At 36.8% G+C, this 27,463-nt stretch overlaps 1 protein-coding gene across 1 annotated transcript in view; it reads left to right on the top strand.

Annotated features, from left to right (window-relative positions):
- PXDNL (peroxidasin like) overlaps positions 1 to 27,463 on the top strand; it is a 443,189-nt gene that overhangs the window by 382,890 nt on the left and 32,836 nt on the right. The window contains 3 exon segments of the mRNA XM_046641842.1: positions 4,262 to 4,396; positions 6,839 to 7,047; positions 24,338 to 24,452. Coding sequence (XP_046497798.1) covers positions 4,262 to 4,396; positions 6,839 to 7,047; positions 24,338 to 24,452 — 459 coding nt within the window.

The raw sequence follows: 27,463 nt of genomic DNA, 5'->3' as shown, positions 1-27,463 counted from the left end.
AGTGTTCAATTTATACATATAATGTGGACAGTATCAAAGGCCCATGGAGTCCTTCTGAGAATACAAAACAAGAAAACACAAAACAGTACCTAATTTACTTTTTGAGGCCAGTAACATTTTGACATTAAAAAAAAAGACAGTAAAAAAAGGGAACTTTATAAGATAATATCTCATATAAATTTAGATAAAGAATTCTAAACAAGGCATTGAAAATCCAAGTTGAGCAATGTATATATAAAATAATGACCAAAATTGATTCATTCTGGTGATATAATTGATCCAAGATTTTTAAAGCATTGATGTAATTTATGTCATGAAGAGACAAAAGAAAAAAATGATCACTTTAGTACTTGTAGAAAAATCATTCCACATAAAATGGAACATCTCTCTTGAATTTAAGACAAGCTCTTAGCATTTATTAAGTTAGAAAAAATAGAACACCCTAACTTAATAAAGAGTATCTAAACAAATCTACTGTAAACAATTAATTAAATATTGAAAGCATACCATTTAAAAGCATGAATAAGACAAGAATGTCAGCTATCATTTATATTCAAATTTGTATTGAAAATCACAACCAAGACAATAAAATAAGAAATAGAAAGGACTGAAAAGGATAGAATAATACTGTCATAATTAGTTTTTGCAAATTCTCTATCTGGTAAACTAAGAGGAATATAAGAAAAATTAAATTACAATACCAAATGAGAAGAAAAGATTAACAAAAGTTGTGCAGTATCTTCTGAAGAAAATTGTAAAATTATGTGGATGGTTATTAAAGAACACCTGCAGAAATAGAGACAGCTATCTTATTCATGGAGAGTAAGATTCAATAATACGCATGTGATAGTACTTCCTCAAAATGATATATTTATTGTAATTCCAATTAAGATCTTAATAGTGCTGTGTTGTGGCATCAACAAGCTAATTATAAAATTTGCTTGGTAGAGAGGATGGCTAAGAAGAACCTAGTTAGGTGAGTTCATGTTCCAGCTGGCAACACTTACTGTAAAACTTTTAGTAATTAAGACAGTGTGATATTGATTCAAGACTAGTTAAATAGACCGATAGAATAAAGAGACACACACAAAAGATGTGCTCATATATTGAAACATGACATTTGAAAGAATAGCAAGGCAAATTAAAGAGAAATGAGAATATATTCAATAATTGGTGCAGCAACAATTGGCTATCCTTGGATAAAAATGAGTATGGCTTCCTATCTCACATCATATATGAAAATCAGTTCCAAATACATGAGAAACTTAAATCTGGGAGGCAAAATTTTAAAACTTTACAAAACATAAAGGAAAATATGTTTATGACATTGGGAAAGGAAAGAATTTGTTAAGTAAGATAAAAAATGGTATAAAAATTTTATAAAACCGACCTTAAAATTAGGAAAATATTTTCATCAAACTCTAACATAATGAGAGTGATTACACAAAAAACAAACTGCAAACTTGGAGAAATACATTTGAATGTAGATAACAAAGTATTAGCATCCAGAATATGTAGAGAACTAAAGTAAGCAAGAAATAAATAACCCAACAGAAAAATGGATAAAATGTATAAATAGGCATTTTACATAAGAAAAAAATGAATTCCTAATCAATATATAGAAGATCCTCAAATACATAATTAATCAGGAAAATACAAAATCACAGTGAATCACCACTTCACACCCATCAGATTCACACATATTTCAAAAAGTAAACATATTTTCAATGTAGCTCTAGGAAAATAATGGTCACTTGATTCTAAATCTCTCAACACAGCCTCCTGCAAAACTATAAGACCAGCAAAGAAGACAACAAAGAGGACACATCAAATAACACATGACTCACACATTCCTAATTAGGAGGAGACAGAGATTGGCATGAGCTTCAAATTGCTATAAATTTGAAAATAATCCACAAGTTCCAAGAGAGCTGCCATCGGAGGTCCACGTCTGCTGCAAGTCTGAGAGTGTGGAGAGAAGGACAGGGTAAATAAAAAGTCTCCGTGGACAAAAGATAGGGGAACATGGCCCAGATGAAGCACAGGAAAAAAAAATCTCACTAAGAAAGAAAAAGCTCAACACTAAGTACTAAATTGCCCAATGTAGTTCTAGAACCTAGGAGTCTACAGCACCAGTTACAGGGCTGAATGTACCCATAGATAGCATTGTTTCTGGGAAAGAAGGAGATAAGTGGACAAGGAGTAGTGCTCCTGCAGATTTGATAGTGAGGTGGAAGCAGAATGAAGTGAAATTGAGAAAGCTGTAGAAATGAAAGAGAAATAAAACACGCCCCTTCGTACTCCTCTCCCATCACATCCACAGTGCAATCAAAGAGGCTATGCTTCACTGCAGTGACAGAAGAGTATGCTACTGAACTAGAAATCCATTTTGTGAAATGCTTAGGAATACCAAAAAAAAAAGAGAGAGAAGACCAAATTCAAATAAAGCTATGTACCAAGAAAAGAGAAATGCTAATCTAAAAATTTCAGAGAAAACTTCTCCCAGGGAAAAAAAAATTGAAATAGAAGGAAACTATAATACAACACAGGAATCTGAATTAAACAAGCACTCAAACACTCAAACAAGTACTTGGAGATATAAAAAGCCCAGCTATCATCAGAAATCAAGAAAAGAAATGGAGGAGGAGGAGTGACAGGAGGAAGGAGAAGGGTAGCAGCAATGAAAGTTGGCTAAACTAAAAAAAACACTTTGAAGAACAAATTACAACGTGCTAAGGGATAAGAGATTTACATTTCTGCGAAATAGATCATAGAGACTATCTACATGCTTATTGTGAGAGTAGGAAGTGTACATCCACTTTGGATAGCAGTTTGGCACTAGCAAAATTGAAAACATGCATATAGATATGTATCATAGAGAACTTCTATGTGCCTATTCTGAGAGTATGAATTGTACATATATTTTGGACAGCCGCTTGGCTTTGTCTGTTAAAATTAAAGATATCATGCTCTGCACTTAGCATTTGTAGCTCTAGTAACAGCATGTTCCAGAGCAGGGTTCTGCAAACCACAGCCCATTGGCCAAATATGACCAAGTGCCTGATTTTGTAAATAAAGCTTTATTGGAACACAGCTGTGTCCATTTTTTAATGTGCTGTCTATGGCTCCTTTCATGCAAAATGGAAGAGTTGAGTAATTGCAACATGTGGCCCACAATGCTGAAAATTTTACTTTCTGGTCCTTTACAGTAAAAATGTGCTGATGCCTAGTCTAGAAAGACCCTTATATATATGAATAAAAATGTGTGAGAATGTTCATAGTATAAAAGTTGAAAACATCGCAAATATTCATCACCAGCAGAAAAGAAAACTAAATTGGGAGAGTATCCAATAACTGACTGCTATGCAGCAGAGAAAGTGAAGGAGGTACAGCTGTATGCAGCAACACGATTGAATCTCCAGACAGCCTGTGGAGTGAAATAAAAAGAATGTGAACACTGTTTCCCTCTGTGTTAAGGTTAAAACATGCAAAGCTCAGTTGTATGTGGTCTATGGAATCATACACATGAAATGAAATGATAAAGTAAAGTAAGGGACAGGTAAAGTTGTTGTCTTGCTTATCCTTAGAGTCAGGCATAAAAACACAATCAAAGCAAGGAGACTCCACAAGGAGTCTCAAGGTTATTCATATTTTCTTTAAGTGGCTAATGTATCCAAAGCTGTTTGGTTTAAATCATCATTCGCATTTTGAACTTCTTTTCCGGTTTTAAAAATTGCTTCAAATCCCAGATCAAGTGATCATCGTCTTTTTAGCAAGAGAAAATTTATCTAACACATTACATTATTTCCACAAATCAGTTTTTCACTCTGTTTATAAAGCATACCCATCATATACACTGACATGGAAACTTTTGAATGCTTTCTAATTCATTTGTTTATTTTCTACATGCTTCTGAAAGAATTAGTTATATATATATATACAAACACAGACACCCATATACATATACATGCTCACATGTATAGTTATATTGCATATACTTACGGGGTAATTATAAAGGCTAGCACAGTGGATATTATATGACTTTGGTTTTAAATACTCCTGTTAGGTTACTGCTCTGCTCCCTAGCCAGCTGGGCGACCCCTGAATTCTTCCATTATCTCAGTGCTTTTACCTGTGAAATGGGAATAATAATAATACCTGCCTTTCTTTTCTGTGTGTATCAAATAAAATAATGCTTAGTAGTCCTTTGTATAAATAATACTGTCAATGTCACTTTCAAACTCTAATGTGTCTGTTTCAGGTTGTACGGCACTCCAGGCAACATTGACTTCTGGCCCGCTCTCATGGTCGAAGACCTGATCCCAGGTACAAGAGCGGGACCAACACTTATGTGCCTGTTTGTTACCCAGTTTCAGCGGCTAAGAGATGGAGATAGGTGAAGCATTATGTTATACTCATCAAAGATGACAAAATTGTTTCTTTGCCCCCCAAAATATGTGCATCATATTATAGTGTGATTTCATACTATCTCTAATTTAAAATATATTGAAGACAAGAAATAACAAATAGCACCTGGCCACAGAATTTTTCTGACCACTGATAATACCAGAGAGCATTCATTTTTGTAAGTTCTCGTAGCTCTCTGCAAGAAGAAAAGAAATAGCTTGTCTAGGAAGGTGATAGAAATCAGTGGTTAAGAAGATGCACCAGACTCACTCCTGTGTACATGAATGTTGGCACCACTACTTACAGCCGTTTAACTTCGGGAAGCATATCCCTGTAAACCTAAACCTCTTTCCTCATCTGTAAAGTCTGTATAATGATAGTAGACAAATTTCGCAGATTGTGGTAGCTGTCAATGATGTCAGGAGAGCAGGAGTTGACAGCAGGCCTGAGACTCCCTCCCCCTCTCCTCACTGAAGACCTCTTGACTCGAGACCAGACCTCCTTGCAAAACTCCGTGATGAGGGCATTTATTAGTGGAAAGATAACTGGAAATTCTTCCAAAAACATCTCTTCTTGGTTTGTCCAAAGTGTTTATTGTAAATAAACTTGAATTTATGAAATTATGGGAAACAGGTGTCAGGAGAAAGTAGGTTAGTTATGTAATCTCTCTTACTTTTGAAAGACTAACCAAGTATAAAAACTAAGAAAACTCAAAACCGAGCTGCTCCCTCTGAGTTGACATGGAACATACTGTTAGCTCTCTTCTATCACTTGCACCAAATGTGTTCCAGGGTGTCATATGTTCTGAATTATTGGTAAAGTACAGTCTTGATTAAGAGCTAGGATTCTTGTGAACCTGTTTGACAGTTCAACCTTTTGTGTTACTGTAGAGATGATAGATATAAAGGGCTTAAAACACTGCCTGGACCTTAGCTTTTAGTTAAAGTTAGACTAAAAATCATCCTTAACTTAAAATTTTTCTTCCAAATCTCTTCCATTTATGAATTGTATTATAAAGAAAGTAGTAAAAGATTTCATTCTTTTTATTGTACGTTGGCAAACATTAATAGTATAATATTTCATTAAATTAATTTTTGTAAATTATTTTTGGCACTCTGGATTTAGCACAACAAATAATTGGGCTAATATGCTCAATTGGTAATAATTTAACAATATATGTAGTCAAATTTGAGCTCTGGGTTTTGAGGAAGCTGTTTTCCCCATGTGTATTAGTTTTCTAGGGCTGCCATGACAAAATACCTCAGAGTGGGTGGCTTAACTGACATACGTTTATTAGCTCACAGTCCTGGCGGCTGGAAGTCCAGGATCAAGGTGTTGGGAGGGTTGGTTCCTACTGAGGCCTCTCTCCTTGCCTTGTAGATGGCGGTCTTCTGCCCATGTCTTCAAATGGTCTTCCCTCTGTACCTGTGTCCACATTTCCTTTTCTTATAAAGACAGTAGTCATATTGGATTAGGATCCCCGACTGGCTTTGTTTTTAATTAATGACCTCTTTAAAGGCCTTATCTCCAAATATAGGCACATTCTTGAGGTCCTAGGGGTTAGGATTTCAACATACGAATTTGGGGAGGACAGAACTCAGCCCATGATACCATGTGAGTGGCAACAAGTCTCTTGCTTCCTCTCTTAATGTGCTCTTGTATGTCTAGCATGAGAAGAGTGCTTGGCATATAGTACTTAAATATTTCTTGAAGAAACGAACACAAGGGCTCATTTTAATATTGTTTTTAAACTGTATCCTTTCATTTAAAATGGAATGTGTTTAATTAGTCAATAGATGTAATCAACTAATGTATATTAATAATTAAAAGTGATATTTCTCTTTTAGACAAACTTGTCAATATTAAATTTCTCAGGCAATTTCTAAGGCCAGTCCTTGGAGTTTTAGATTTAAAGACCTGCTTTTCTATTTTTTTCAACTTTACAGAACTTTCCTTTGAATCATTTTGTAAAACTTGACGAGAAAGTGATAGTTCAAAAGCATGAGATTTAAGAACTTTATCAATATTGGAGGCAATTCAAAGCATCCTTAGTTGGAGAAAGCATAATCCTTTCCATAGGCTTCTCTTTAGCTGAACTCTCTTTTTTTTTTTTTTTTTAAAGATTTTATTTTTTCCTTTTTCTCCCCAAAGCCCCCCGGTACATAGCTGTATATTCTTCGTTGTGGGTCCTTCTAGCTGTGGCATGTGGGACGCCGCCCCAGCGTGGCCTGATGAGCAGTGCCATGTCCGCGCCCAGGATTCGAACCAACGAAACACTGGGCCGCCTGCAGCGGAGCGCGCGAACTCAACCACTCGGCCACGGGGCCAGCCCCTAGCTGAACTCTTCTTTGCTCGCTGTGATTCCGTGGCGTGGGCCTCAGTGCTCAGGCCGCAGACCCATCACACTGTGCCTTTCTTTGTTGACTACCAGATTCTGATATGAAAACCCTGGAGTGTTTACCCCCGCACAACTCACTCAGCTGAAACAGGCATCACTGGGCCGTGTGCTTTGTGACAATGGTGACAACATTCAGCAAGTCCAGGCTGATGTCTTCATAAAGGCAGAATACCCGCAGGATTACATGAGCTGCAGTGAGATACCAAAGGTCGATTTACACGTGTGGCAAAACTGCTGTGAAGGTCAGTAATAACACTATTAGCTCCATCTGGATTTACATCCGGGTGTGTGTGTGTGTGTGAGAGAGAGAGAATGTGTGTGTGTGTGTATGTGCGCACTTATTTTATTTCCATATCAAAGATTACGCTACTTAAAGGTACACAAAGAAAGACAATGCAAAAGCTTTCTTCTCGCTTTAGAAATCGGATGAATGGTGATAGAGAAGACAACAGGAAGGACAGAAACTACCCGATCCCCAACTCCTTCCACCTCACACCAGCCTTGTTAGGGTGGAGAGGGGCTTGATGGTCCAGTCTGGTCTCTGCATTCTCACTGCATTTCAGGTTACTACACAAAGATCAAACTCCTGAATATATCTACTTCCTGGGAGTCAGCTGACCAGAGAGAAGAGAGAAAATTATAGTAACCTGGCTAACTCAGACTATTCATTCTCCAGAAGATGTTGCAGTAGGAAAAAAAATTACTGGAAATTTGGAGAAGTCCTGATAGAGTTAAGCAAAGAAATTTCTCTAGTGATACAACACAAGTTTTCACTAGAACTTTCTCTAGTGATACCACCTTTTGTGAGCCAAACTCTACCTATGGTGCTTCATTAACATATTTTGTCCGCACAATATCTCTTATGAAATGTAGTTCTATTCTCCTTTAGTAAATGAGCAAAGTATGGCTCAAAAATATCAAATAACTTGGAGTAAGTGGTGACATGGGATCAAGGAAAAGATGCATTCTCTGCTGACACCTAGAAATGCACTAAGGGCTTGATGGTTCTGAGCAGAGCAAGCTGATGCTCTCACATCTGCACAAACCTATGAGTTGATAGATTCTTTGTGCCTCCTCCTGCCTTTATCAACACATGGGCCACCAATGCCTCGCACCTGCCACATGTAGAGACTATGGACCTGGGACAGCTCTATGAAGGAAATGAAAGCCCCCATCTCAGAGTAGTACTGGGCATTCATGGAGAGGGAGGGAAATTGTCAGCCCCCAAACATCCCAGAGCAGGAAAAGCAAGTGCTAGAAGTACGAGAGAACGTCTAACCAAAAACACGGGGACACCTGAGGCAAAGTTTTCTTTTTCTCTATGGTGGTGTTTTATGGGTCAGAGCAAAAAGTAATTTAGTACTGTGGGGAGGATGGTGTCCTTTTCCTCAGCTCAAATTGTTGGTGATTATAGCCAGGAATAATGAAATATTTCCAACCATCCAAAACATGGGAAACAGGGAGATAATACACAAAACAAGGAATGGCAGGTAGTAACAGTCCTGATGCTTCTTTTCTGGTCTCCTCACACTGGACCCTGTGCCCACAGAGCAGAGGAAAAACTAGATGGCATGGCAGGGGGTGGGCCATGATGAAAATGCCTGTGCCCCGGGTGGAAGTAATGACTCAAGTCCAGGAAGTAAAGACTGTGGTCCCATTACATCCACGTATACCATTTTTAGACGCTCACACCCTCGGCCCTGTGATAGGTGACTCACATTAACACCTACCTCATATAATCTGGATGAGTCTTTCCAGGCAGGTATTGTTATCTCCACTTTACATACGAAGAAAATGAGGATCTGAGATGCTAAATATGTGTTCTGAGGTCACATAGCTGGGCTTTAAACCTATGTGTGGCCAACCTGAAGGCCTCAGCTCTTTCCTCTGTGCGTACCACCTTCTGATAGTGATGTGATCAGAGCTGCCCCAGGGAGAAAAGCCCAAGGCATCCTGGCCTACATGCCAATCTATATGACCCAATTCATAACTGGAGTTATATGACCACACAATAACCAGACCCCCATCTGCACCGACAGCATTTAATGACTTTTTACGTCGTCTTTCCTTTGGTAAAATAAGTCACGTACTCATACCTTATAAATTTACCCTAACCTTCAACACATTGCAGCTCTTCACTGCCCATGGGTCCTGTCCCCACGCTATCTGAATAAAAGAGCATGACTACCAGAACTTGAGAGTTCAAGAAATCTTTCTTTCGACTCCTTGGCTCGTCGAGCCCGCATCAGTAGCACCTTAGGGACAGGTGCCTGGTACAGAGACAGTGAGCACACCCTCACTGAGGGCTCCTTCCTCTTCTGTCCTCCCTCTCCTTCACTGTACTATCAAATTTGGACATCTCAGGACCAAGAGGAGAAATACTTTCATTGTTTAAATTGTAATGTATTTGTTATGAGTGATATTTGTTATGGAAAATGCAATGCAAAGATTTAACAGGAAAGGGGAAGAAGGAATCTTGAATATGTGAAGCATTACTGTTATTAAGATCCGAATTTGCTGTCCTACGTAATAGTAAGAATGCTCTTTCTCTGACAGTGACTCAAAAAATATCTAGAAATTAATTAGCCAGTAATAAACATCTACTAAAATGCTGGATAGAAAAATGCAGTGTTTTCTTTTATGGTATTGTCATTCTCAAAACCATGCTTGGCCACAGGGCAACACGTCTTCCTTACAGAACAATGCTCAGGAGTCATTTTAGAAGCAAAATCACCTAAGGATATAAATATGCCACATGTGGCTTCAATCATAATGTAAGGAATCTGAAAATGTTTATAATGAGAACCATTGTAAATGGACACAGGTTTATTTTTCCTTGTATTTTTTGACTAACAAGCATGAAGTTTTCAGAAAAAAAAAACCTATTAAAAGACTTTCTTTACAATAAGGGACTTTAAGTAAAGGTATTGAGCAACCGCTCAAAAGTGGACTACTTATTCACGGCACCGGCTTCTCACACCTTCCAACTGACAGAAGCATGGCTGTATGCAAATTAGGGGCTGATTGAATCGTTCAAATCGCCCAAGCATTACTTTGTAGATTGTCGCTCTATAGTTTCCTTTAGGTCATACTTTGTAATGATCTGAATTAACTTGTCTAGAGTGCTTGTATCTGCCACAGTGTGTCCATTCCTCAGTCCTGAAGTTGTTACTTTCCTCGAGAACAGAGGGATGTATTAAAGGACCTAGAAATTATTATCTTTACTAATTGGTAAACTTGTCTTAGTTATATTTTCATTCCTGTTGAAGAATTTTACACTCTTCTCTGGTAATCTTATTCTCAGATTAAAACAAATACAATAACGATGTTTAAGTGATTAACTGTTTTAACTGACACTATCCTAGAGAAAAATGAGAGGTCTATTTGGGATTTAAATGGCCACTCCAAGTATTCTTAGTGGTTTATCTTTTTTAGAAGGAAAGCTATTATTAAACTGACTCTCAACTGTATATATTACTTTTAAAGAAGTTTTTTTTTCAAGACTATTTCTTCTGTTCTGTTTCCCATGATTAATAGCCTACTGGCTAATACTGAGTATCAACAAGTTCCAAATTTGAATTTAACTACAATAAAAAAAAAATCCTGGGAAAATTGTTCCTCTCCCAAATGCATACAAACATTGAAATTAACTCCTAATCTGTCCAAAACAGTAACAAGGTAAATGCAATTGAGTTTTGGATAACTGTACTTTATCATTCTTAGTAGGTAAGAGGCTTAAGACCTAAAAAATGGACATGGGGCTTGTATGGCACTTGGAGCGTTGTGCTGCTGTGAGTCTGTGTGGGTGACGAAGCTGTGGAGTGTCTTAGGAAGTTCAGGAATTGGACTTTGCTTTCATTTCACGTGTTGTTTATCACATTCCATGAAGATTTTTTTTATACCCCTTTTACCCATGAATTTTAAATTTCTCTTCACTGAAACTGGAGACAATTCTAAAACAGCATGCCGACTTCTTTCTTTTTGCTTTTATGTCATGATCATGTTTATTTCACATCTTGTTTAAATTTCCCATCAGCCCATACATATATAATTAATTCCTTTTAATTACTGCTTAGTGTTTAATGGGTATATTTGTATATACCAAAATTTATGTAGCAATACTGTATATATCAGTACTTATATTTCCATATGCTGGATTGTTATAGAATTCTAAAAGTAAACTTACTTAGTTAAAGGACATATTTTTTTAATAAAAATATTTCATCATATTTATTTCTAAAAAGGTAAACTTTACAATTCCATGAACAATTATAGGAGTACCCAGTTCTCCACAGATAACTGATGTTACATCTCTTGTTATTTTGATAATCCAGTGAATGAAAACTTGATTATCTCATGTTTATTTTTAATTTGAATTTCCCCACAAGTATGGTTAAGCAACTTTTTACATGGCTGTTGATTCTGGGGATTGGCTGCTCTGTGCATTGTGTGTTTGTCCTCTTATCAATCTGTATGAGCAACTTCTATGTTATGACAGTGATGGGCGTAATCATCTCAGGCTTGTTACTGAATTGAAATGATTTTATCATTTTTCCTTGTAGCTACACTTTTGCCTTTTTTGTAGATATGTTTCCTTGTATTTAGATAAGTTTCTCACACTCCTGCACTTATCTTTAGTAGGAACAGCTGCTACCTTGTATCCATGTGACTCCTTCTCCTTTTGCCCTGCCCGGTTCTCAGGTCCTAGTGTGCAGAGAAAGGTTTTTAATATGAGTAAAGAACTTATTAATAGTAAAGAATGTTCTTCATTTACTCTTATTCAGAGCTTTACTGGACAGGTTATCTGTATTTATTTACTTCATTATGCTCATATGCATTCCACACATAAACACGTATAATGTGTCATGTGTGTTGGTGCTGCGGCAGGTGGAAGATGCATGCGCTAACTGCTCCTCACTGTCGTCTCTTTCTTTCCCTTTTCTTGAGGGGGTCTGCAATGTTTTATTATTTAGGCTTTTTTCTCAAATAATGCTCTTATTTGGCATACTTGTATAAAATGTTCTGATTTATGTTTTATCTTCAAATATCTTTTTCTCCCTGCAAAGCAAAGGCCGTCTTGCTTTGTATAAGATTCCCGAATTGTGGTCTTTTTTTATTGTTTTCAGATGTTCCATCTCTGATTTCTACCTTCTTATGTTGCAGTTGGAAGGTTAGATACCAGCCTTTTTTTTCTGTTCATATAGGTTTTACTAATTCTTCATTACTGTGACCTATTAGACCTGTTGTTCTCTTTACCTCAGAGTTTCAGAATTAGATCAGAATATGCCTAGATGTAACTTTTCTCATCAACCCTACCTCAAACTTTGTGAACAATTTCAATTCACAGATTTACATTTTTTCTTCAAGAAAGGGAAATTTGAATTTCATATTTCCTTAATTATTGTATATTCCTTAAGTATTATAAAATATTTTTTCCCTGTGGAAATACCTTGAGTGTTAGATCTGCAGGATCTACCTTCTAAATCTCTTTTCTTTCCCTTCATATTTCTACCACTTTTATATTTTTCTAAATGTTTTGATATATCTTTTGCACATGACCACTAATATCAAATTCACTAATTTCAGTCCAACAGGGACCATACTTCTTTTTAATTTATCTGTTTAATTTCCTAGTTCCAACATCATCTTAAACTTTAGGAATTTTTTTCTGCAGCACATGCGGCACTTTAAAACCTTCTGTTATTATTCTGTCTCTTTCACCCCATGGGGCATGTTCTGAATGTGCCACTCTCTCCTCTCTCTCTGGCTGTCAGGCTCCTGGAATGGAAAGTTACTTTTCCTCTCTTGGATCATGGGGGTTCAAATCAAGCTGTTGATTTCTCCATGGCAGAAACCTTGCAGAAGGTCATGGCTGGTTGGGCTGTGCTGTGACATCAGGCCTTCCCAGGCTTGGGGCAGGTAGGCAGCCCACCTATGCAGGTCTTTCTTCACCTTCTGAGAAGCAGAGATATCAAGCGAGGCCCTGAGGGCAGAAGCTCTCAGGGAAACCACAGTAATCTGAACATCAAGTCCTTCCAAAGCTGAGCTCCCCTGAGTCCTCTTCCCAGCTGAGTGTGACTCCTCCAGGGCTGTGGCCCTGTAGGAGGGTTCTCAGCCTGCTTCTTTCTCCGGCCTCTGCACAGCACTCTCCTTCCACACAAGCACACACTGCACTGCCTTCCAGGTTGCTGTGCAGCACAGCACAGCCTGCTCTGGGGGAGGCCCAGCTTCTGGTGGTGGGAGCCAAGGCGAAGACTCATCTTCTAGGTGTTGGAATCCCTGTGAGCTCCATGTTCATGTGCTGCCGTTCCTGTTTTCCTAGCGGGCCAGGCCAGAGATCTTTCTTCTTGCCTTTTGTTGAGCTGCATTCTGATCAAGGTCAAAACTCTTTGGGAAAAACACAGGTACCTGAGCTTTCCTGTGTGACAGCGTTAAGCAGCAGATGTGGTTGTTGAAGGTCATGGAGGTTCCTGTTTAATCATTTTATGCACAGTATAGTGTGGGCTAAAAATATACTGCAACAAGCTGTGAGAAAACCAGTTTGGATCTGAAGCTAAAGTAGGACCCGGAATTCAGTTATGAAACATTGACTTCTTTGCAGAGTAAAAGCGTTCTCATATAGAACCTCAGGAGTTACCACAAGGAAGAAGCACAACACATATGAACAGTTTGCTATATCATCCGTCCTCCCTCCTGTCCTCTTGTCTAGAAGGATGTAAATTTCATGTTTGCTAAAAGTCTATTTCATTTAAAGACAAGTTATTCAGACTTATTTTCAATGTTGCACCAAGATCAAACTTATCACGACAAGTTTCTGTTTGGTCATTTTGTTTCCCTGGAGAGAAATGTGGGATAGGAAGCCTATCCTTAGAAGATGATTATTTTTTCTCCAATGAGTCTTTTCATTTTCACTAGACATCCTCCAAACTCCCCATTTTTTCATTTTGCATGATTTAGCGTTGCTTCACTATTCTGATTTTACATGTCAGTTATTCTCTCAGAACACTATAATTTGTCAAAATCTTTATTAAAGTGTGATGTCCACAAGTGAGCATAACTATCGAAGTCTGTCACAGATATTGGACTGGTTGTCCAATCTGCTATCTTCCCTTTGTAACCAAAAATAAGTTCACAGGCCCTCTGGTTAAAAACAAAAATCACACAGCTAACCTCTAAAAACTCAGGACACATCTCTTTCCTAGCATCCCTTTTGTTCCATTTTGGCATTATCAACTTCTTGCTTTTGACTATGGGTTTATTTCTCTGCTCAACCTCTGTATTTTGACTCTCAGATTTAAACTATCTGCTGTCTCAGCTCTGATTCTGTCAATATGAGCAAATTGCATCTAAATGTGTGTGAACTAACATATTCAAATGTATCTGAAGACAAACTGGATGTCATCTACTAGGGTGACCTCCTTCAGGGACCAATTCTAGATATTCCCTGTTTACATTCTTTGTCGTGCCACTCAGCAGTGCACTAGAAGTCACTCGGGGCTGTCTGTAATTTGCACAGGCTCTGTGACCAGTAGTTCCAGAGAATGTGAAGAATCAGCGGAGGCAAGCTGGGAGCTGTATGTTGACTCTGGATATAAACTTGGATGAGGTAGATGCATGCCTTTGGTACAAGTTATAGAGGAAGAGACTGGGCTACTAATGAGTTAGTTTTTTAATATAGCATTCTGGAATGATTAATACTGATAAGGATAAAGAAACAACATTCTAATTCAAATCATAGAAGATTTTGGTCAATCATTATTTTACCCATTGTCCATGAGGTTTCCATTTTTCTGAGTAAATGAGAAAATGCTATTTAATTGACAACATGTTTATATTCTGTCAAAACAACTTATAAGTTGACTCAAAGCAGATACAAACTTCAGGCTAGTTTGTGGGGGATAATTATCAGGTAAATCAATTGCTTGATTTGGTATTTCAGCCAGAAGAAAAGTAATAATGCAATGCCATATGTATGTGCTAGGAAACAGTAAGTTCTCCATGAAAATATAGAGAAAAGCATGAGGAACAAAGAGAGGTCCCGAACAGAGCCTTAGCTGTTGAAGTTATCTTATAAGTAGCAAGTATTCGAAGTATTGATTGACTTGATTTGTTTTTGAGGAAAAAGGAACATGGAAACCTCACAAGGGAAATGCTAACCTTGTAACTATCAGAATATCACAGCAATCAAGATTAGCAGATGATGGAGTGAATGAGTATAACAAAAAAGTTAGGAACCTTATTTTACTAGCATATAGGATAACACAAAATTTCTCAAATTTTCATTGAGATTTAATATTTTATACTACTAAGCATAGCTTACAAAATATAAAGCATTTCTCATTACATTTCTGGGTTCCATTCCTCTTTTAGCTTAGTTATAGGTTTTCAGAGCTAGAGGTGACCTGAGAGACCATTTGATTAAGAAACAACACCACCACCACTTCATTTTAAGATTAGAAACCAAAGTTGAGAAGGTCCAAGTAACATGCCCTCAGCTAATTATTAGCAGAACTGGGGATAGAACTCACACTCCCAATTCTAGTTCCAAGTCCAGTTTTTAGTATTGTTTTTCCTTATCCTCCCATATAATCTTATAGCTAGTTTTCTTATCTTTCTACTTTCTGTAATTTCCTCTGAGTCTCTTTTAGCTGTAGCAAATATGGGAGCTCTTCTTTAGCTGGATGACTTCTTTTTTAGAATCCTATGCTAATGAATGATAAATGCAACACTCGACATTTTACCATCAATTTAAGCTAATTTTCAGTATCATCTAATCAATAGATGAAGAGTCTTTGAGTAATATTGTAGGCATTACAGATGCAGTTAAACAATATTCACAAGTCCTTATTACCAATCTATTTATTTCAGCAAACTATAATCGGCACTTTTTTTATGCCATAAATCAAATAAATCAAACCCTACTGATAAAATTGATATTGCACAGAGCATAAGACATTTTTTTGAGTATCAAACAGAAAATGATTTACTCTCCATTCAGTTTAGAAATGAAAAGTAACACCTAAAGCAGGTGATACACTTCCTAAGACAAAACAAGTGATCTGCAAAGACATCACGCTGCTTGATTAAATAAAACATCTTTCAAACAAAACAACTTCACAAAGAACCAACAGATGTATATTTTCTACTGGGATTTATGGAACCATCTGGTCTTGAAATTTCCAGCTGCATACTTCACATTAAGTTGTGTCTTTAAAGCATCAAGTAATTTTAAATACAGTATATTTTGTGTACAAATGTAAATATATTTATGTTTACTCATGACTTTACTTCAAGTAAATAGTGCTTATGTTTGTAAACTAATAAAAGTTTAATTTCTTCTACAAGAGACTAATTTTATTACCATAATATTTTATGATGCTATAGCTGTTTCATGCTTTACTTATGAAATGCGTTCAAAGAATTACTAAAGAAGTCAGATTTTAGCAACTCCTATAAAGCTTTAATGAGCCAATTAAATTGCAACAGCATTCTCAGGTTTGTCTTTGAAAGTTGTTGCTATTTTTAATAGAACACCATACGGACATCTCCTACTCACCTTGGTTCTGCTAGTACATAATATCTGACATGAAAAGCTTGTTGAAATCAAGGTGAGAACAAGCCTCACAGCAGGAGAAAGGGCTCTAACTAGCCCTGAAATGATACAAACCATGGTGTCTTCAAAAGGTGGTATAGTTAATGAATCAAACTCTAGTGATAATATCGACTTCTCATAGAGCATAAAACATTCACTGGAAAATAACCACTCATAAGTTCTGAGAATATTAATTTATTTTCCAAATACTCATTCTGCATTTCTTTACAATCTGTGGACATCGCAGGGGGAAAAGAAAATCTTCCCATATGAGAACTAAGTCATTAATAAGCAAGGTTTCATTAAGTTGTTTAAGTTAGGAAACGGTCTCAATACCAAAAATTTATTTTTCCATCAGATGTGTCCCTTTTAGTATTACTATAAAATTTTAAAATTCTCATTTTATGTAGAATTATTAACATTGTATAACATTGATAATTAGTGAAATGTAGCTTCAAATATGCTCCCTTAGAAATATAAAGGTACTCATCAGTAAAAATAGGATGTACACCCTGCAGATCACAAGGGGACTAAAACCAACAATCTAGAAACTAAAGGAAACATCAAGGAATTATAAAAAGTAATTATGAAAGCTAGTAAGACCCAGGTGTGGCTGAAATTTCAATGAATTAAGAGAATTACTAAAAGTAGAAGATTCTTAGATGTACCCAAAAGCAAATTTCATCTCCACACCATGACAACATTCATACATAAGAAAAATATTGAGAATGACCAAATATGAGCATAGGTAAAAGTAAGTCAGGCAAGATCAAACAATTTTAAAGAAAGTTGAACCTAAGCATGAACTGAGGCAAGACGATCTACTTCCATTTAATAACCTACACGTATCATAGTTATAAACTCTCATGTTCAAAACAGATTAGCGTGCATCCAGCACACTTTAATGGAAGTGCATTTGAATATTATTAATGAGATCAGTTCATGAGAGATGCACTCAACTTTGTGCCCTATAAACTAAAATTAACTTCATCTTCAAATATTTGTAGAGAATCTTCAAAAGTTCATTAGATACCATATCACAAGAAAAACTAAAATTCTCAAGAGGAAACTTCATATGGGCAATATTCTTCAATTTAACTAATGTAAAATTAAATGGTTGAATTTAAAATAAAATTGTTATTTAGACATTTTAAACTCACTTGAGCAAATATTTTGTCAAAAAGCAATGAAAGCTAAGTGGAATATGTTAAAAATACTAATGACAACATTATGTATCAAAATTTAAAATTTATTAATTAAAGACATTCATATAAATTATCTTTCTTAGGGTTATGAGGATTATGGATTTGTTTAGTTGTTTTATTCTTTGTACCTTATTTTCTAGGTTTGATACAAAAAGCCTTTGTTTTTCTTTAGTACTCCCTCCAAAGTTAATAATAATAATTTCACTTCATAATTTTTAAAGAACTATAATTACAAAAAAAGGATGAAATTTGTGGTGTGTTATATATTGATAGTACAGTTTTGTTTTTGTTTTTTTGCCAGAAATGTCCTTTTGATTCATGAAAGGAAATTAAGTGCAATGCACAAGATGAATGATTGTTGAGGTGGACAAACCCTTAGGGAACCCCCAATGAGTTCACACTCTTCCACGTTCCGCTCTTTCAAGTGTAGACAGAATATGTTACTTGCTTCTAATTAATAGGATATGGCAAAGGGGAGGGTATGTCACCCTAATTATTACATTACATTATATAAGACTCCATCTTACCAGATAGAGTGAGAGACATTCTCCCACTGGTCTTGAAGAAGCAAACAGCCATGTTGTGGACTGTATATGGAGAGGGCCACATGATGGGGAACTGTGGGTGGTGTCCAGAACCTGGAGGTGACCCTCAGTCATGTAGCCGAGAGGAAATGAGTCCTAACAACAACCTGAATGAGCTTGGAAGTGATTCTCCACTAGGAAAGCTCCAGATGAAAATGTAGCCACTTGTCATCTTGTCTGCAGCCTCATGAGACTCTGAGCAGAGGACCCAGCTGACCTGTGCCCAGAATCCTGACCCATGACCCATGACCCATGAGATGATACATGTAATAGTTTGCTAAGGTTGCTGTAACAAGCTACTACAGACTGAGTGGCTTAAACAAGACATTTATTGTCTCACTGTTCTGGAGGATAGAAGCCCAAGACCAAGGTATTGTAGGATTGGTTCCTGCTGAGGGCTGGAAAGGAGAGTCTGTTCCATGCCTCTCTCCAGCTTCTGGTGGTTGCTGACATCGTTGGCATTCCCTGGCTGCTGTATCACCCCAATCTCTGCCTTCATCTTTACATGGTATTCTACTTGTATCTGTGTCCAGGTTTCCCTTTTTTATAAGGACACCAGCCATGTCGCATTAGGGCCCACTCCTACTCCACTACGACCTCTTCTTAACTAACTACATCTGCAATGACCCTATTTCCAAATAAGGTCACATTCTGAGGAACTGAGAGTTAGGACTTCAACATAGGAATTTAGGAGGAACACAATTCAATAAAAATGTATTTATGTTGTTTAAGCCTCTGTGTTTGTGTAACTTATTACACAGATAACTAAGACAATTCCGAAGTAAAATGAAAATGAAATAGCAGTAAGAATATAAAGACATATCAGTGGTTTCCTGCTGTGACCCCTCACTTTAAAACAATTGTGGGGGCAGTTCAGTATTGCTCACTAATTCAGATGAAATGTCATCTAAAGGTATGAAACGTTAATATACTTGGTTCCTTCTTATGAATTAGGAGTTATATTATACATATGCAATATAAAAACCACAGCATTGAATAAACTTGCTCTCCACCTCCCCCCAAAATTGTCATTTTTATGTTTTCTTTAAATTATTTGTACTTTTTTCCTTTTTCTCTTCTTGCAAGCAAATGAGAGGTGCTAAAATGTAAGAAACAAGTGTTGAAGATAACTTAAAATCAGAAAGTGTTGTTTATTTTTTTCAATTTTTAAAATCTAGCCATTGCTATTTTTTTAATATGTGGAACACAGCAGTGAGATACCACTGTTCCATAGTTGCAGAGTTTTGATCAATTTGTGGAAAAATACACAATTGCCTGAGCTATTGTATAGAGCTCACCGTCCCCGACTTGAACTTGTTTACGCTTCTAGGAATGTCAATCCACTCCACCAAATTGGAATATCCGGGCATATTGGTAAAGCAACCTGCTGTCTTCTGAATGTTGTAATTTGAGTAAATTAATCCTTAATGTCCATAACGCTTGTCCTGAAATATCTCCTCATGACATGTCCACCTCTGGACTATACCAAATGTGGTCTGAATTTGGATGTGACTCTCACAGACGTGATTGCAATCTACATACATTCTGGAATAAACTTTCCTTTTTTTAGCACTCACTACCAAGCCAGGTTGACATGTTTCTTTTAGTGTAACTTGGTCCTACCCTTAAACAGCAAGCTGTTGCACTTTTACAAGATCTGCAAATTGTTCTGTGCTATTTTTCACTATAAAGAAATATGAATTAAAAAAAAAATCCTAAAATGTATACACCCACTTGTTTTTGGGAAAAATGTTTTTAAATTCATTTGGAATTACCTTGAAAAATAGTCTACAGACACATTAGTTAAGTTTTAATTTATTCAACATTTTTTGAATGCCAGTTGTATGCTTATGAGCAAAAACATATTTACAACTTTGATATTATGCAAAAGTTATTTATGCGCTGTCACTTACCTTATTCTCTAAAATTTATTCCAAAAATAAGAGCTACACTCGAGCTTCCTCTGCACACTGCATTCTTGCAAAGTGCTTTACTTATATTACATTACTTACTTTCTTACGTTACATTACTTACTTACATTACTTACATTAACTCATTTAACCCTCTCATCGACTCCATGAGATAGGTTACCCTATCATCTTCATCTTCAGCTGAAAGACCACAGTCAAAAAAGTTTAAGTAGCTTATTCAAAGTAATATATTTCAAATGTGGAAGATAAGATACAAATCCAGATAGTCTGATTCCTGAAATCATACTCTTAAAGACAGAAAAAGACAAAGAACTGGACATTTAAAAATCATGATTTGGCCTGTTTGATCTCATTCATTCATCCATCATATTTCTCGAGTGTGTATCACGTGCAAGTGCTGTGCTGTGTGGTGAGGATACACTGGTAGGTGGACAGAGCCCCCCTCTTCTGTATCTTCTCAGCCAGTGGAGGGTGGTAGGACAGATGTACATAGAGAGTGCTGAGAGAATGTAGTGAATTTTCGTCTGAGCTGATCTTAGCAGTTCAGGAAAGGCTTCCTAGAGAAGGTGACATGCCTCCTGTGGTGTTAGTCAGGTGAGCTCAAATAAAATTGGAGCTGGATCGTTAGTCATGAATTGTGCCTCAGAGAGAAAAGAAGCTGGAGAGAGAAGAAGGTATGCAGTGGGGAGGACCTTGTTTGACACAGTAAAGATCTAGGACTTCAGCCACAGAGTGAAGGCTCATCTAAGCCTGCACTGAACGAGAAGATACACACACGTAAGAACATGCACATTGCATTATGCTTCTTGAAAATGAGCCATATTGCCACATCTTCATCCACACCTCCTGTTGGTGTCTTGAAACACTCTATCTGCTGTATTTCATGCCCCCTAAGTCATATGTAGCCCAGAAATTTGACAAAACTTTTGAGCCAACTTGAATTCAAGTCATCTCCTTTTTATCTCCCACTCTAGACCCATTCATTCATTCATTCATTCATTCATTTAGTAAACTAATAATGATACCACTATTCCAAAGTTGCACAAACAAGAAATCTAGGAGTTAATCTTGTTACTCCTATTTTCCTCATTTTGTGATAGTAGCAGGCAGGAACTTGGACTTTTGAGTCAGACTGCGTTCAAATCCTGGCTTTTCCATTAAAAACCTGTAGTACTTTGGAGAAGGTAATGTAACCTCTCTGTGCCTTAGTTTCTTCGAGTTAACAATAGGGATAATATCCACCACAGGTTATTGTAAAGTTTCCAATAGGTAATCCCTATTAAGTCTAGAGAGTTTGAACACATGTGGGGGTGTATATATATATATATAGACACACGCAGATATATACATAAGTATATACATATTTATATAAGAATATGCATAGATATAAAACAAAAGCATCTACCAAATTACTGTACTGTTTACATTCAGATGTTGTTTGCATAAGCGCCATTCAGCCATCAAAAGCCCTTTGCCTCTTCAGCAGTAACTAGGGATAAATACCAAGGTGAATTAAAAAAGATGCCAGGAATAAACATGTTAGCTGCCACATTAAAAGAGCTGCATGTTCATTGCAGTCCTAGTGGGTTGCTCACCCCGTGTTGTGCTGCCAGTGGGAACCCTCGGCGCTGATTCTCTGACAGACAAGGCGTGGGCGGAGTGCTCGCCTGCGTTTCTCTTCCCGTGTGTGCACCGCTGTCTACCTGTCACGTTACATACACTGCTCTTTGCTTTGGGGTTTCACGTGTATGACCTTGCCTATTCTATGAGTGCTTTAAAATAAACGAATTCTAAAGGTTTATCTTTATAAAAAAATAAATGAGAGAGTAGGGAATGAGCGTTGACCTGCAGCACCTTTCTCTACAAGTTTTTCTTTTCACGGGATTAGAAGGGGGGGTATTGGCTTAACCGGAAATACCGTGTTTACTCACTTGCAAACTCTTCAGAATCAGGAACCATGCCTTATTTATTTTTATTTTCCCTTAGTGCTTAGGCTAATATCTTACCTTAATAAGTTCTACATAAATATTTATTGACAAAACTATATACTATTCAGAAATAGAAAAACTAAGTTTCATTACATGATTGAAACTTATCTTTTTAGCTGTATTCTCTTTGACTTCATTTCTATTTCTTTTTTCTCACCAAGATCTGCAAATATTTATGGGTTATTGATTATTGATAAGGTACTAGGGTGAGGTAACAGTGTAAAAGTAAGCAGCTATGGATCCATTAGTATAATGTATAGCCTTATCTATGATGTCTCAACTCCATAGTTACAAAACTAACTCAAGACACATTCGCAATAGCATGCCTTTCCCACCAGCTCACTGGCAAAGCTGCCCAGCTGAGGTAGGTTTTCATCATCACCATTCGCCCTCTTTTCCTGAGTAATTCTCTGTCCCCAGGAATTCAATATTTTCATGTTGCTCCTTCATTGTCCAAAATCTCCCACCTGTCCTAGGGCTTGCCCCGCTGAAGGGACTCAGGCTTTGAAATGACCCGTTCTCTCTGTCTGACTTACAATTCCAGAAATCTTTTATTCAATTATGGCAATAGATAACATTATGATAATTAACTTGTAAACTTTACAAAAAGCTTTTGTTTTTCTTCAATGAACTGTTTTGGATTTAGGTAGAAATGAAAAAAAAAGAAATAACCATATTCAATATTCTAGACACATCACTGTTATCATTTGAGGTGTTTTCATTTCAGTATATTTTTTATTTGTTTTGATATCTATTAGTTCATATTGTGTAACACACAAAGTTTTACTTTTATTTTGTGTCTAATTTTATAGCAATTGCAGTTTAGTTTGTTATTTAAAAAATCACGGTGCCAGCACAGTGGCATAGTGGTTAAGTTCGTGTACTTTACTTTGGCAGCCCAGAGTTGGCAGGTTGGCATCCCAGGTGTGGACCCACAGACCGCTCATCAAGTCTCATTGTGGCCACATCCCACATACAAAATAGAGGAAGACTGGCACAAAAGGAGGAAGATTGGCAACAGATATTAGCTCAGGGCCAATCTATCTCACCAAGGAAAAAAAAAAGCTTAATTTCATCTTCATGTTTGCTTAACAATGTATCATGAGGCATATTTTTCTTGAATTTAATTTACATATGGTAAGGTAAAGATTTAAGTTATCTTGATTTCCCCTTCCCTAAGAAATCACTTGCTAATTGCCTGAAACAAAAATCTATAGAATAATTTCTCTCTCGTTCCAACGTATGCTGCCCAATGTAATCTTTAGATTTGATTGCATAGTGAGATGCTCCAGTTATCCAGTTAAATGATTGTTATCATTTTCCATTTTGATCTATTTTTTCACTAGTATTAACAATTTTTTTTGAACTTTATATATAGTAGTTACACTGTTTGGGAAAGTAAGTTCCTACATCATTGTTTTTCTTCTTCAAAATATCTTTGTTTCTAGTCCATTTTCAGGTGAAATTTACAGTACTTTTTTTAAGCTTCATATTTATGTGCAAAAAGCTTTTCATATTATTCTCATTGTTTTTATTGTGGTAAGAAACACATAGCATAAAATTTACCACCTCAACCATTTTTAAGTGTACAGTATAATAAACTTTGCACATTGCTGTGCAGTAGATGTCATTGTTAAAAACAAATCTCTAGGGCCAGCTCTGGTGGCCTAGTGGTTAAGTTCTGGGCACTCCACTTTGGTATCCTGGGTTCAGTTCCTGGTCATGAAACTACACCACTTATCTGTCAGTGGACATGCTGTGGCAGCGGCCCATGTACAAAAAGAGGAAGACTGGCAAAGGATGTTAGCTCAGGCGAATCTTCCTCAGCAAAAATAATAAATTAATTAAATAAAATAAAACAAATCTCTAGTTCATAGCAAGGGTAGATAAGATAATTTGAGGAGCTCAAAATTTCAAGCATTCCACCCACAATACTTCTGCTCCTTTCTTCATTGTCAAGGCCTCTAGTGAATAACACACACCCTGGGATCAGTGTCCGCTCTCAGATTCAGCATCAATCTCCCTGTAGAGCTTCTAACATTTCTGCAAACTGCCTTGTATCTCAGCTGCTTTGGTAAAAACAGATTCAGCCACATGCAAAACCAGAAATCTGTGACTCAGCAATATCAAACTGGCTGAAGATATCTCTTTCTCTCTATTAAAGAAATAATCTAGACAGGAAGGTGACATCCCATCTTGCATGATGCTCAGGTGGATACTTTTTCCCCACAGACTGTAGAAGCAGAGGACAGTTCAGAGCATTCACACAAGAATCAGGAAAGAAACGCTCTGTTCAATACAACTATCCTGATGAGAAAGATATGGACTTAAGTGATCTAATTAGTAGGTATGTATAGAAACATCTAATTTATGTAGGATACTTACTATAGATTTGCTTCAAATATACAGTTGGAAGAATTTTATAGATACCATAGTTGACTCATTTACATATAGGGTAAATTACATGAAGAACAAACACATAGATCAATTCTGTAATACGTATGGGTTCCTTTTTCTCTGGATCTCACATCCAGGGTTTGCTTGGCAATAAGTTTGTCTCCATAAAGTGAAGAAAACTGCACCTCATAGGTGGTACTTTTGACTCCTTGAATCATGTTACGGATTTGCTGTTTTTCAAATTCTTTTTGAAAACATGAAACTCAGCATACTGTTTATAAGAAAGGTAATAACATTTATCAAGTAAGTTGATATTAATTCATGTACAGTGTATTGCAAGAAAGACTTAATTCGTGACCAAGATGGAATATTTTTGAACTCTTAGAAAATTGAGAAATGTCAATCTTATTCCTTTGAAATCTCTTAAGACTTCCCTTGTGATACTTATATACTAACTTCATATATAGTTAGCTTCTTCACAAAGTTTCTCCTCACAATTGACTTGAAAGCTTCCGAAACAGAAACAGTGACTTGTGCATGGATATATCCAATAGCTCCTTTTCATCGAGTAAGCATTCAATAGATACTTGTGTAATTCATTTACCAAAATAATCATCACAATTTGCATCCCCGTAGGCGAGCAGCATTGGAGGCACTGTCTGTAGTAACTTTGTGTTCCATAGCTGCCTCCTACATAGTATAATTCAGTCAAATTCAAACTGCGTTTTTGTGGTCCATTTCCTCAATTACAAGTGGGAATTTGTGTGACGTACGTAGAAATGATCAAAATATGGTCTCTGTCTTGTAGGATTTACAATCTAGGAGAGGAGGTAGCTCAATAGGAAAGATGGGTGAAGGCTTTAGATTCAGGCACGCAGGTTCACATCCTGTATCCACTGCTTCAACTATACACTTTATGCAAAATTTCTAAGTCTCAGTTTCCTCAGCTGAAAAATGGGCATAATAATACTTCCTTTATGGGATTACTATATTAAGAATATATATGTAAAGTGCCTAATGCTAACACAGTACCTAGGATTTTATAGATATTCCATAAAAGAATAGCAAATACTGTTATAGTGGTCACAATATGCCAAACATTCTTTTAAATACTATACAAATATTAACTCATTTAACGAAAATGTTCATCTAAGCATTGATAGGAAATCCAATTAGGATGCCATGTAGTGCAGGACAAGGGGTGATTAATTCTAACTAGGCCTTTAAACAGGCTATACAGAGGATATATCTTGAAGGACTGGCTAAGATTTTGATAGAGGTTAAGGGCTTACCAGTCTGAAAGAACAATGAGCAAAGTCATGGAAGCAAATTGAGGTGTGTTTGGAGAATGGTACAGCTATTGTGTCTAAACCTGGTGTGTTTAATGCTTAGGAATGAAGAACATTCTGGAAGAATGTTTTATAAAAGAAGATTGAGGCAGAGAAAGAAGGGCCTTAAATTCCAGGCTAATGAAACTAAATCTATTCTGCGTGTTCCTGGAGCTCTTTCCTGCAAGGCAATTAGAATATTGACCAGGAGTGATAACCCCAGGAAGAACTATTTTAAATAATTCAAGTAGCAGAAAAGAGTCACTTGGCCCTTCATTTAATTTGGCGTTTTATTTGGTTTGTAATCGACTCTACTAGGTGAGGTGTTTCACCAGTGCATAATCAGAACATGTTGGATCCACATGTTTGCAGGCAATTTCCCTTTTCCTATAAGATGTGAATGGGGATCTGGCCCTTCCCGTCACATCCAGAGGTACCTGGCATGGATAACGACACCATTACCTCCTCTTTGTCCTGCCCTACAGCCACATCCAGGTCCTTCCATAAAGATTTATTTCACTGGTTTTAGGTAAAAATTAATGTATCTTATTATCTCAACTCTTAAGACTATGCTGGTCTTATTGAAGTTCTGCTCACATGTTGCCTCAGTAAGTCAGCTAAAGATTGGCTGATTTCATTTTTTTTTCTTTGAAGATTGGCACCTGAGCTAAAATCTGTTGCCAATCTTTTTTTTTTTTTCTTCTTCTTCTTCTTCTCTCCAAAGCCCCCCAGTACATAGTTGTATATTCTAGTTGCAAGTCCTTCTAGCTGTGGCATGTGGGACGCCGCCTCAGCATGGCCTGATGAGCAGTGCCATGTCTGCACCCAGGATCCAAACCAGCAAAACCCTGGGCCGCGCAGCAGAGCTCGCGAACTTAACCACTTGGCCATGGGGCCGGCCCCGGCTGATTTCATTTTTAACCTCCTGGCAATCTTATCAAACTTTTACTCTAACACAAACCTTGCAACTAGGAGTTCCATTTATTGTTACTTTTATAATAAAAAGATAATTAGATTTTCTTTTGTCTTGTAACTGCACACACTTTAGTAATGATTTGTAGATTGTTCTGTGATACCTAAGTGTACCCTAGTTGTTTAGACCAAAGAGGGTCAAATCCCCTCAACTGACGTGCACAAATCACTTAGGCTGTGATTTCATGGCAGGCAGTAGTCTCAGTGCTCGAGTGAATGTCACGCGTACTTTTCTCTGCACCTTCGTCTTTCTTGCATTTACCCTCTTTTGGTCACAAATGGAGCCTTCCTTTCAGTACGCTATTCCTGACTTAAAATCAGCTTAACTGGATAAATATTATTATCTTTTCTTACAAACTCTATGCTGAGTTTGTTTTCAGTAAGAATTTGAAATATAGCAACATCCATAACGTCTACCTTTATTTTTTCATTTGTTTTTCAATAATCTCCCTAACTGGTATCCTTGTCTCTCTTCTTTCCTTCCACATTGTCTAAAACACAAATCCAATCATGTTTTAAAATGAGCTTAAAATGAACCTCAGTAAAACAGACTGTGTAGTGGTACAAAAAGGAGTTTTTAGATTTTAAAATCCTGATTTGCATCCCATATGTGCAATTTAATAGCTATATAATATGGACATGTTAACAACTTTCTAAGCTG

Source organism: Equus quagga, chromosome 16, assembly GCF_021613505.1.
Source record: "Equus quagga isolate Etosha38 chromosome 16, UCLA_HA_Equagga_1.0, whole genome shotgun sequence".
Taxonomy (NCBI): domain Eukaryota; kingdom Metazoa; phylum Chordata; class Mammalia; order Perissodactyla; family Equidae; genus Equus; species Equus quagga.
The sequence above is the reverse complement of the archived record's forward strand: the minus strand, read 5'-3'. Positions and strand labels throughout refer to the sequence as shown.